Source organism: Plectropomus leopardus, chromosome 2 (genome assembly GCF_008729295.1).
Source record: "Plectropomus leopardus isolate mb chromosome 2, YSFRI_Pleo_2.0, whole genome shotgun sequence".
NCBI classification, from domain to species: Eukaryota; Metazoa; Chordata; class Actinopteri; order Perciformes; family Serranidae; genus Plectropomus; species Plectropomus leopardus.
Window position 1 is genome coordinate 33,502,483 of NC_056464.1, and position 13,165 is coordinate 33,515,647.

Here is a 13,165-nt window from a genome sequence, read left to right on the forward strand (position 1 = left end):
ACAAATTCCAACATTTAGTTTAGACCAGCAGCTCTATAGGTGGCTTGGTCAGTCAGCTGATCAGTTGGTTGGTTGGCTGGTTGGTCAGTGGGTCGCTCAGTTTGTTGGTTGGTTGGTTGGTCGGTCCACAAAAATGTCCAAACTTTTGCCATCCACAGTTTTCACTCTTGGAGGCTGAAATTTGGCATGGAGGTCAAGTGTGTGCATGAAAATATGTATTTGTGTTCATGGCAATTGGCTGATTACACACACATTTATTTTTCCACATCCCCTCTCAGAATTCCTGAACCAGCTGTTGTAGGGAGCCATCATTTTACCAGTGACACTTGTTTGCGAGGTTGTGTGTGTAATAACGAATGATTGCGTGGATGCATGTGCATACGTGGTTGCAGCTATTGCAAATTTGCATTTGTCATAATATCAAGAGTGTAATGATACATCAGTGTGGATCAATATGTCGGTTTAATGATCAGCAATCCAATAATATCAATGCAAAACATGCACATTTTTTTTGTAAATTCCCATAGCATGTCAGACAGTGATGATAATAATAATAATAATAATAATAACTGACCAGTTTTACTTGCATTTGTTAATAAATCACATTAATGTAGTATTTGACATCTATAATACAGCAAATGAATGAAGTAATTAATGAGTAAATGCATTATTTTCATGTAAGGTCATTTACATGACCCGCCCCTCATGGGATTATTCTGATACATTAACCAACAACAAACCAAACATGTTCTGTATGTTAACGCACCATCATCCTAAATATGACTAAATCCTAAATATCAACCAAACATAAACACAAATATTAACCAAACTAAAACATGCCAAATCCTCCCATAAACAATGCTTTGAGAGATATTCCACAATGAAGAAACAAAAAGTAAAAAGTAGGATACAAAACACACAGCGAGCACAGTACAAAGATCCAAACAAGACAAAATCTACATGAATCAGTTCCAAACACTGTATATTTGATCCAGTTCACAAACCAATAGCTCGCAGTCCAAATAAAACAGTGAGTGGGATCTATCATGTGTTACTTTTCTCCTCCTATCCCAAGCCCTAGAAAGATATGATAAAAAAAAATAAATACAATGCAAAAACTATAAAAAAAAAAAACTGTGTTAAATTAAAGCTCCACTTTATATACCTCTTATATCTAAATCAGGGACTTAACCTAGTTTCAAAACATATTTTTCATAATTCACATTATAAAGGACAATATAGAAGGGAATCGTCATGTCTCTGTACTTCACCGTTTCAATATGTCGTGGTAAGAGACCACATCTTAACTCTGACTTTAAGGCAAATTGTACTAAACATATTTATCTCATTTGTAATCTTGTTTAAACAAACACCAAAAATAATCCCTCTTTTATTAACTGATAACAAACCTCGTCTGACAGTGTTCTGAATATTAGACTGACTGTACCGCTGCTGTTGACAGCTCCGCACTGTAGCTTCTTGAACCAGTGGTAATGTTATCTTCACACACTGACAGGATATTGTTATGTGCTTCAAAACATGATATGATCACCTTAAATTGGAGTTTCTGACAACTCTGTCTGTCAGTGTCTGTTGTAACTGACAAGCTACCTTTCAGAAATTGATGAGAGACGATAACCTCTACCATGCAAAGAGCACGATATTCTCCAGACAACAACCAAGATTTCTTCTTCATTTATTTATTTATTTATTTTTTGATTCCCGATTCATAGTAGATTAACGTTATTCCACTGCAGCTGAGTAAATTTACCTCTGTTGAATCCCTGGAGGGACAGCTGGGGAAAAAATGAAGGCAAATGTTGTCCAAAACCTAAATTTATCTCCTACATAGAAGATAATATGCTGCACCTAAGAGATAATATGTCGAACCTAGGAGATAAACTTTTTTTTCACCCTTTTAGTTAGTTGCCACTGTAGCCAGTGAAATAACGTTTTCAGATTAAGCTACAGATCGTTACACTGTTAATTATGCAAAGTTATACCTGAAAATTTGACTCCTTTTAAGAGAGATTTTGATTTAAAAAGGTGACTCGTTCAGCTTTAGTAGTACTTAACTTCAGTTATTCAGACACCTGACAAACAAGGATTAATATCCTGTTTGTTCACAGACACACTCTTGCATGAACACACATATTTGACATGCTTTATACACTCATGCACAGTAATCCTACTTCAAGTAAACATTATTATTCACAGAATCTTAGAAAAGTGTCAGTCACTAATTCTTTAGAGGTATTCCTGGCTCTGTGCAGTCATGCTTCACTGTTAACACCCAGAGAGTCTTTGCTTAGCTTATTCATTTACTATTTTATTTTTTCTCTGGCGTGCTTGTTAAAGTCCAGGAGTCTTGGTTCTCTTTGATGTTTTTCTTGTTTTTTTTCTTTGCATTCACCACACACTTAGTCGACCGCTAATTATGCAGCACTGTATATGGATGCATACAGGAAACACACGCTTTTTATTTTCCTCAGATGACTCCCTGACAAGAAATATGCAGGGTTCACAACTTCATGGGATCTTTAATTTTCATAATCTAACCAGAAGGATATTACAGAGAAGCAGCCATGCTCCCCCATTTACTACCCGCATAAATAATTCAAATACTTTGCAAGACTTAAAATGAGATGTCAGATGTTTAAAAATGAAGCTGGCTGCGAGATGAGATGTCACACGGCCCCTTCACCATCTGTCTTGGGATGTTAGTGAAATAAAAACAAATTTTTCACTAATATGACTTTTTTTTGTATGCTTTCATCCTCACTAATTGCTCTTTTGCATTTTTGGACAGAGCGGAAAAGGGCCTCTGATTTATGGAAATTGGAGATGTATGATCTCTGCCAAAAAAAGGTTTATTTTTAGTTTTACTTCAAATGATGTAATGGGAACTCTCTGTTTAATGCGACACAGAGAGTTTGCCAGTCTAAGTGCGGTGAGAATGCCACATTATAAATTAGCTTAAGACGTTGGATTTCCTGAAGTGAAAAAAAAGTGTCGTGTAGTGTTATGTACCACAGTCAGTCAGTGTCTGCAGCTCCTTGAAAAGTCATTAAATAGTCTTAAATGTGAATTTGTGAGGTCAAACTATCACAAAGATTTCAGCTTATTTCATTTATTCATCCTTTAATATTCCTTTGTCAAAATGAGTCAAGCTCCTCTACATGAAAGTCCACATTTATGATGTTCCAAATCTTTAAATCTACCATTGAACCTAATACTGTCTTTTTACTTTATTCTTGCACTTACCTGTTCGTAAAATGTAGATTAACCTAATTTATAACAACCACATTCCTACATATAACCTGCCTCTGCACAGCACCAGGGGCCTGATGCAGAGGCAGTTTCTGTGGGCACCCCGACCACCCTTCCTCTCTTGATCCATTTCTCGCTCACATACCTTTTAGTCAGACTGCTCGCTGTCTTTTCCTTTTTGATTCCCCATAAAGACAAAACAGCGTACAGTGGTGCTATGTTAAACGGTGGCTGATCTGAGCTCCCAGACCTGATTGTTTTGTCGCATTTGCGAACATTTAAGGCTGCTGCTCTTCTTCTTTGATTTAGCTGCTAACTGCTATTAGCTGCTCTGTAAATCTCCTGCAGTGGGTCTCTCGTATAATGAAGCAGTTTTCCTGCTTTGAACAGGCAGTGTTAAAAGACCTATTTACACTTTTGCTTTAATAAGAGAGATGACTTGTCCAAAAATCAGTCATAACTTTGGTCATAAAAGATCTTGAAAGGTCGTAAAAGCATCAAATTAAAGTGTTTGATATCTGTAGACATGCTGACTGCAGGACAGCAGCGTTGTACCAAAAACAGTTGTTCTGTGGATTCAGATGTGCAGTATATATGCAGTTGATGAGGTATGCATTTAAGAAGAACCATTACATTTTTGAAGAATTGAACAGCATTTTTAAACCACCTGAAAACACCAGCCTCTACCAATTCTCTACCAATTTCCACCAGTTTAATACCCACCCTGATAGTCAGATTAAGCCCGCTGCTGCAAGCCGACATGAAAACCATCCTGAGGAAGACGTGCGAGCTGCTGTCAGCGCACTGCTCAGACTGAGTCTTTATTTGCATTTTGCCTCCGACCTCGGGAGACACAAAGCATCAGCTCTTTTTGGAATTTGATCTGGCGGTGAAGGGTGTTTGTGTATATGTAGATGTTTGCTAAACATATTTGACAGCACATTGTATTCAAAACAACGGGGAACCTCTGCAGCACCTCGCGGTGACAGTTATGACAACAATTGCTGACAGTGTCAAAGCCTCTGAACATGGTGTGCGTCTTCTGCGAGGTGATTGGTGGGCGGTTATTTGAGAATGGTCACTGGAGTCTGAAGTGAGCTGTCTGCTGGATCGTCTCCGCTGCTGCAGAAAAAAAACCTGCAGAGTACAGAAAGAAAGAAATCGATCAGAGCTGGACTGCTGTCCGGAACCAGCAGCAAAAGTAAAGAGAATAAAAGTCCGTCTTTAATATAAAACATTATTTTTATATGAATAAATAATGCTCAACCCTGATTCACACAGTCCTACACACTCCTGGTTGTTTCTTCCACCTAACTTGACCTGACAGACTTTGGAGGAATCTTTCCAATTAAAGTATACGCAAACACAACGCACAGATTACTCTAGGTGGCAATGTGTATTTGTGAGAAAGGTTTCATGAATAATGCATTCTGCTTAATTGCTGTGGTACACGAGGAAGAGCAGCTTGACGTGAGGAGAAGCACCCGCTCGCCTAATGAGCAGCAGAGTGTTTGAAGGAGAAATAGGCGAGTGGAGCGGTCATGCAGACTGTTAATATGGCTCTGCTCGGGGCTCTGCTCGCCTGCCCTTCCAGTTCCCTCTCCTGGTCTTTCCGTCTGTCCACACACCCGTCCCCGAGCTCCCAGGCTCCATTCTCTGGAATCCTCTGTTCTCCGGGCGTCGTGGTGGGTGGTGTGGAGAGTGCAGGTGTGCGCAGTTGGAGGCACAGCTGCAGAGTCGCTCCAGACGCTCTCCATGCATGGGGTAAAGCCCTCACCAAACCGTGGAGGGGAACAGCTGTGGACAGCCAGCCAGACCCAGCTTAGCCCTGCCCAGCCCCGCCGAGGCCAGCAGAGCCCAACCCGAACCTGACTGCTGGTGTCCTGCAGGGCCTCTTCACAGAAACTCATTCTACAAAGTAACTTTTGTGCGTTAGACACATATGGGTTGGGTTACAAGTCGACATGTCACAATGAAATGATTATGATTTGACTAAAAGGAGTGAAGTGGGAATCGTTTTGTGTTATTAATGGCACATTTTGTTCAGAGATGATGAGTTCTGAAGGGAAAGTAATCAATTTTTGTTCAGTGGAACAATAGAAACAGTTTTAGATATTTTATTATCTTAGGCTCCAAACAAAAGTGGTCCAAATCAACCCCGCGCCCTGCACACATGGGGACTAATCTTTTCAATTCAGATCTGGGCCGCTTTCATATGTTGTTTTAAATCAGTTACACATCTGATTTTCTTTTTTTTTCTTTTTTTTTGTGCAATGCGATCTCTGTGGAGCTAGAACTGTTGGCATCGAAAATAAAATTTGGCGTTGCAAAGACAAACACTGGCACTAAAAACTGAAAATGTCCCACTGGAAATAAATGACAGTTCAAATTATTTTTTATTATATTCAAATAATTCAATGATGATCTAATTTTTGTTCTTCATGTCACTTCTTTTTCAGTGTCTTTTTTTTTGCAGATTTTTTTTTCAGTTTCAGTTTTGTGTTGTCAGTGTTTGAGCTGAGAGGGGAGGAGTTTCAGGGCAGGGAAAGTGTGATTTACATATAATCTCTTCTCGACCCACCGTCCTGAAAGACTGACATGAAGACAAAAAAAAAGTTCATTGATTTTCAGTTGTTCTTTTTTCATTGTTAACGTTTGATTTTCAGTGCCATTTTAACACTTTGTGTCCAGTTCCACAGACCTCAGTCTGAACTCTTATATCAGAATTCATGACACTTTTTCGCCACTGTCGACGCGTGTCTCGCTACGACAGCCTTTTGGAGCAGCACTGACAGACGGACCTAAAAGTAAACTTTCACATCCTGAAATTTTGGATGAAATCTGTTTCAGTGAAGCCAATCGTGTCTCGATCCCACCACTCCTGAATCTGGTCCCACACACAACTCTCTTCGTTTTTGAAGCCCTGACGAGGGCCGGTGTTTGGTCGAAACATGTTGGCTTTTTTAATGATGTAGTCACTATAATAAAGGCTTTTAATGTAATTCCTCCAAGTTTTTCACGCTTTCATACTCTTGGAGCGCCTGGATTTCCCTCTCATCTTATCCACACACAACTCTGTTTAGAAGTAGCAGCCATTTCTCCACAAACAGCCATGATTAAATATTTTGCTGTCTTTCTCCCCATCCTCGTTATCTTCTGCTCATTATTTGCCAAATTTGCTTCCACTGCACAACAAAATGAAACCATAACCTCCAACCTCAACTGCCTCCATGTTTACTTCTTTACGTCAGTGTGCTGCGTCTGACGTCTTTGTTATTAAACTCTGTGCCATGCAGGTCACTTCAGGAGCAGTTCCCACTGGAGTCTGATATTGGACATATTTATTAAATACTGTGACCAGCCAAAAAAAGAAAAAGCACTTAGACTTGTAGACTGAACAAAACTTTTTTCAATCAAAATTGAAAATTCCTAATTCTGTGTGATTTGTGCTGTTCACAGTGTTTTGAAAAAAAAAAACAACAAAAAAAACAGATCACATAAGAGTAATAAATTAATGAATGAATATTAGATTTGGGCCCTTTTTGTCTGCAGTCTGAACTTTGCTTTAAAGCCACTGTGCGAAGAGTTAAAATGTGATTAAAGCGTCTTGTACAAAGAAAAACTTCCGTCATCAGAATTTGAAAAAGTTTTAAAAAACCACGGCCTGTTTTGCTTGTAGCCCTTCACATTAATGCATCAAACCTATAAATCCACTCTTTATGTGTCTTTGACTCAAATCAGAATTTCGAATTCATCCTGCTGGCCTGAATATTTGCACATGTAGTCAGGCGACTCAGAATCACACTTTTCTTTAATACGTTATTGTAACACAATATGTCTGTTTTACAGCAAAACGATGGGCAGTTCACGGTGATCCAGCTCGTCGGTATGCTGCGCGGCATCGCCTCGGGCATGAAATACCTGGCCGACATGAACTACGTGCACCGTGACCTCGCTGCCCGAAACATCCTGGTCAACAGCAACCTTGTGTGCAAGGTGTCGGACTTCGGTCTCTCGCGCTTCCTGGAGGACGACACATCAGACCCCACCTACACCAGTGCTCTGGTAAGGAAACATGCTGACTGAAAGTCCCTTTTATCGTGCGCTTTCGTTTAACCGTCACCTGACATCCACTGCAGCTCACTCCCACACCGCTCTCCCTATCGATACAAACATCATCCCTTCACCTGTTCCTCCCTTCCTCCTCCTCCAGTATTTCATGTACCACACTTCACTCTCAGGGGTTTTGTTATATCCACCTCCCAGTTTGGATTACCATCAGCATTGTTGCCGTGAACGCTGTCTCTCTCCAGAGCCAGGACACTGTGACGGTCGGGTTTCGGTGTCGCTTCCCTCCGCTGAGGTTGTGCTCTTTGTGTTTGCAGGGAGGGAAGATTCCTATCCGATGGACTGCACCCGAAGCCATCCAGTACAGGAAGTTCACCTCCGCCAGTGATGTGTGGAGCTACGGGATCGTCATGTGGGAAGTCATGTCCTACGGAGAGAGGCCTTACTGGGACATGACCAATCAAGATGTATGTGTTTAACCCTTAAAACCTGGATCAACATCACTTTTCTTTTGCTCCTTTTAGACACCTTTTGCAAGTATTCAAGCATATGAATCCTGAGCAATTTCTTTCAAAAACTTTGGGAGTAACGGTAAAAAAAAATGTTCCACAAATTACATGAAATAAGTAGATAAAAAGTAGAAAAAGAGAAAAGCTAGGGAAAAAACTGCATTTTAAATTACTATGACTATATATTTAAAGTGAGTTTCAAGCACTTTTTCCAAGTCATTTCCTTGTTTTTTGTTTTTTTCTCTCATTTTTAGATATTATTTTTTTTCTTTCTAATTAATTCCTTTTTTTGTGACATGTCAAAAAAAAAGCAAATTTGATTCCTTTTAAAAAACATGGGAAAAGGCAGTGAGAAACTTAGCAAGAAATGTTTCACAAATAGCAAGAAATATTAGATTTTAAAAAATTATTTTTAGGGAAAAATGTCTAGGTTAGGTTATTTCCTTTTTTGTTTGAAGGTTTTTTGTTTTCTTTTACTTTTCACAAATTTCTTGCAAATTTGGGGGTTATCTAATCTTTTTTTTGTTTTAAGTTTATTTTTGGGGTTTTTTGCTTTTATTATATAGGACAGCCAGAGCTTGAAGTGGGGAGAGTGAGGTGATGACATGCAGCAAAGGGCCAAGTGTTGGAATTGAACCCACGGCTGCTGCGGCAAGGACATAGGCTTTGTAAATGGGGCGCCTGCGAGCTGCTGGGCAATCCCAGTTATTTATTCTTTAGTTGCTCTTTGCTTTCCTCTCATGTTTTTAAAAGAAATCAGGCCAATTAGCTCAGGTTTCAAAGAGTTAACTTGCCTGTAGTCATTTTTAAAATTGATGTTGATTCTTCAGTCAAATCCCTGTTAAACATTTTTTGAAACACGGCCTCACATATATGTACATAACCTCCTTCCTGAATTTCATTACAGACTCCTCCGAGATACATTTTGTCATCGTATCTGCTTTCCCACAGCTAAACAGCAGCTTTCACTCATGGGTTTTATATGAAAATTCCCCCACACTCACCGCAGAGACATAATCAGATCATTTGAAATGCACGGCGGTGCTCAGTGGACAATTTCTGCTCTTGACTGGAGCCTCCATTTCCTATCTCCCTCTGGGTAGCAGAGGAGAGAGCAAATTATGGGGAGAGAGATAATGAAAATAGTTTCAAATTGAAAGTGAGAACACTAATGTGCTAAGAGGGACTGAGGACCTCAACGGTTATCTTATTAGCAGCTCCAGATAGTGTTTCTGCTCCATCGGGGTCCTCGTTTGGAGGTCTCATGAATGAGATTAATCTGAGTCTGAATGGAGCTCCTTTAATGGCCCCGATAATGAGCAGGGGATTGTGCGTCCTCGTCACAAAGTGTCCTCCGGGTTGTTTCACTCTGTTAACCGTGCACCACCTCTGTGTGCCCCCCTCGACCAAAAACATCAGCGGCCAGGACCAGATGTATCTTTAATGTGACTTTGCAGGGAGAGAGAGCATTAAATACTTTGTAAAGGCCGCCGATGAGGTCACCGCTGGCAGGAGTGTGAAGCTGGTGGAATAAGGTTTATGTTCTTAATGACCTGACGGGTGTTTAACAGCTCCTCACATGAAGAGCTAAAGTGGTGATTTGTGCACAAATATATGTATTTCTACATTTATATGTGTTTAAGTAATAACCATAATTTAACAGTTTTGACTCTTGGAGTAAGTCGCAGTAATGACTGCAGCAGTTGTTTTCATCACATGGTGAGAGGCACACTTGCTCTTGTTAAACATGAGAAAGAGCATCAGCGCCAGTATTTACTTCATTTTAGACATGACTGCTGTAAACTTCACTTAAATGTGGGAGTTTATCCAAAAACACTAACATATCATATTTATTATATACACATAACTTCTATACAGCAAGAGAGAATATTTAGTAATTGGATTGAATCAGTGCTGGAAAATAACTCTGTACATTTACACGGCAACGGTTTTTGCATAGAACATTAAAATGTTGTTGCGGTTTGGCCTTTTGTTGATATGACAACGGCGTTTTGGGGGGCTGAAAACACGAACTTCTGAAACCGGCTCCAGAGTGTAATCTTTTGAAAACGCAGCCCCTTCTGTCACCGTGTAAACTGCCGATGCGTGCATCATGAGAACTGTGACATCACGTCGGCATTTCGTGCATGCATGTGGTGTACTCCTGTGGTGTGTCTTTACAAAAGTTACACCACCAGCTACTGGCCTGGCATGCACACAACAGCGCTTTCGGTTGTTTTTGCAAATCCGTGTAAACGAGGATCTTTTTCACAATGTTATCATATGAACGCAGATGGTTTTTTTCTGTTCTTTTAGGGCCATTCTCTTCTAAACATGGCTTTAAATTAAGTGCTGTATATATGGATGTAGTGTGAGGTATTTGTACTTTATTTTAATATTTCCATTGTATGTTGTTGTATACTTACTGTATACTACTGTACAATATTTCAGAGGATAGTGAATTTGTTTTTTTTAGGATAGCGAAGGCATGACCTGCCCTACTCCTCGCTATTCTTGGAAATACAAAGTTGTGAGACGGTAGTGTGGGACTTTTTCTCCACCACATTTATCTCACCACTTAGGCGTAGATTTAGCAGGGTACGTAGGGGACAAGTCCTATTAAATATTTAGGACATGTGCGTTTGTCCGCCTCCAATAAGAACTGACAGAAGACATTTGCACCATAAATTGATGCAGAAAAGGCACAACAAGTAAGTGCATGAAAATTCATCAGAATGTAGGAAAAGAAGTGTTTGATGCTGTAAACTTTTTGACTTTTTGACCCCTGATTTCAAGTCAAAACTTGTGATATCATCAAGTATAAAGTCTGGAGCTTCTCCACTGACAATGATTGAGGTTTTTCAACTGAGGACACTAAAATAAAATGAAGCTCATTTGGGTATAAAATGTAATTTTCACTGGTATCTGTTTGTAAACAAGGCCGTTATCGGTGGTCTTCAGCCTTTTATGTCCACACTGTTGAAGTGGTCCAGGATCTTACCATACTCCTACCAGTGACTGGCTTGTACTTCAGATATTTAGAGTTAACAGTGAACTTGGGAAAACCACTTTTAGCTTCTCTGCCGCCCAACGTATGGAGCGTCCTACAAACCGCCCTGAAACTCAGTTCACTTGTAATCATTGGTGGTTTCAGATCTCTAATCAGCGATAATTCTGTCACTGTCTGCAGCTGTCTTTTTAATCTTTTATAATCTCATTTTTAAAAAAAATTGTATTGTTTAAATTGGTTTTAGTATTTCATTAGTCTTTGATGTGCACTTTTACTTTTATTTTTGTTGAATGTAGTTTTCTCAACGTCACTGTAAATTAGAGCTTGCTCTCAGTGATCCATCGAGACTTAATGAATGAATAAATTAATGAATGAAAAAAAATAAAACACAAAATCAGACTCCCAAACATTGTCTATGGAGCAAGTCCAGTGTTAATACTTGATGACATCACAAATTTGCGACTTACCTTTCTGGGTTCTGGCTTTGAGAGAGAAGCTCATGTTCACTCACACTGATAAAACTTCTTGGCCATGGAAATATCATTCTTAATTTAGGTGGTTTCCCCTTTTAAGTATGAAAACAGGGTTTTTGCTGTTGGAAAACGTTGGAAGTACGTCTTCCACTGGATCGCACACTTTCTCCTGTCCATCAACTGATCTTAGAGCCTCTTAGCGACCCTCTAAGATCTCTGTCTCCCCCTGCAGGTCATCAACGCCATCGAGCAGGACTACCGGCTGCCCCCACCCATGGACTGTCCCAGCGCGCTGCACCAGCTCATGTTGGACTGCTGGCAGAAGGACCGCAACAATCGGCCCAAGTTCAGTCAGATCGTCAACAACCTCGACAAGATGATCCGCAACCCCAACACGCTAAAGGCCATGACCCCGTTATCATCAGGGTGAGCGTCAGCACGGCCGCTGATCGAATTTGTTTTAAGTGATTTGCTCGCGTCTGTCAGTAATTCTTGCAGCCATAACATATGGTGCAGATGAGTGTCAGTGTGGGATCTGCATGTGTGTTTTATCTCGTCTCTGTAGGCATCCCACAAGAAGGCCTCTGCTTTTAGCATCATTTCACATTGATGTGGATAACATCTTGAACAATAAAATGCATCTGATCCTCTCTAAATGTAAAGGCTTTCCTCTTCCTAACAGGAAATTCGTGCTCCTGCCAAAGTGCCATCCGTGGCACAGTTGACTTTTTTTTTCCGAACACAGTGTCTCTTGTTTCTCCTGGCGCCGAGCGGTTATGTAAATTAAAGCCTTTCGGTTTGATAGATCAAATCCTTCCCACGAGCGCTTCAGGCGAAACCTGGATTGAAGCCGTCGTGCAATTTTCAAAACAAAACATTTTGAAGCGTTTCTGCTCTGGGTGTTAGTTTCCTTTGAGAGCGAGGGTTTACTGATTTCCATTATCCCTGTCTGTACTTTCATTTGTGGTGGCGTGCGGGACTGAGGGCCAGATTTTCCACAGACACTGAGGGGATATATTGGCTCCTTGAAGCCTATCACTTCATTTGGAAAATACACTTTATGAGGAATCAGTTTGGAAAATATTGGTTCATGGATCAGGCCGGTGGGATTCCCGAAGTTCTGTCTAGCCTTTTGAAAACGTAATATAATAATTCATGTTTGAATCATGTGCAGGTGGTCGGGGCTGTTTGTGATTTTGGACCTGCCATTTTGTATTATCATTTAAACTTAATGGCTCCGGTTTGTGTCCCTCCTCAGTGTTCATCTCCCTCTCCTGGACCGCAGCATCCCAGACTTCTCCAGCTTCAGCACTGTGGACGAGTGGCTGGATGCCATCAAGATGGGCCAGTACAAAGACAACTTTGCCAGTGCTGACTTTTCTACATTTGATGTGGTGTCCCAGATGACCATGGAGTAAGTGTCGATGATTCCCGCCGTTCTGGGTCTGATAAGCACGGGGAAAACGAGAGTTCTCCAAGTCTCGTATAAACCTGAATGAGCAGCAGACTCTGCCTCTGGCCCATTATATAAAAGAGCTGCTCTGCATGTAATTAACAGATCGTAATACCGCCCTTGCAAAGCTGAACAGTGGGCACAATAGCTCCAAGCCACAACTGCGCCCTTTATTCTCTGCCGTGTGTTCAGCAGGCCTCTCTTTGACCTCACTCTAAGGGTTGAGATCATAAAATGGGGTCGGTTAGCCAAAATATTAGGAGGAAAATCATTCCGAAACACAAGATATAATCATGTTAAGAATGCCACCTGTGGAGAAACAGATAAAATCATTTCCTGTCTGTGGATAACAGCATCACGAGCCAGAGATTAACCCACAGAG

At 40.6% G+C, this 13,165-nt stretch overlaps 1 protein-coding gene across 5 annotated transcripts in view; it reads left to right on the forward strand.

The window, feature by feature from the left end:
- Positions 1 to 13,165, forward strand: part of ephb2b (eph receptor B2b) — a 190,143-nt gene that overhangs the window by 169,512 nt on the left and 7,466 nt on the right. For all 5 annotated transcript variants that reach the window (XM_042509373.1, XM_042509381.1, XM_042509389.1 and 2 more), the window contains 4 exons: positions 7,120 to 7,335; positions 7,656 to 7,805; positions 11,563 to 11,756; positions 12,589 to 12,744. In XM_042509373.1, the coding sequence (XP_042365307.1) occupies positions 7,120 to 7,335; positions 7,656 to 7,805; positions 11,563 to 11,756; positions 12,589 to 12,744 (716 nt within the window). The remainder of the gene's footprint in view (positions 1 to 7,119; positions 7,336 to 7,655; positions 7,806 to 11,562; positions 11,757 to 12,588; positions 12,745 to 13,165) is intronic.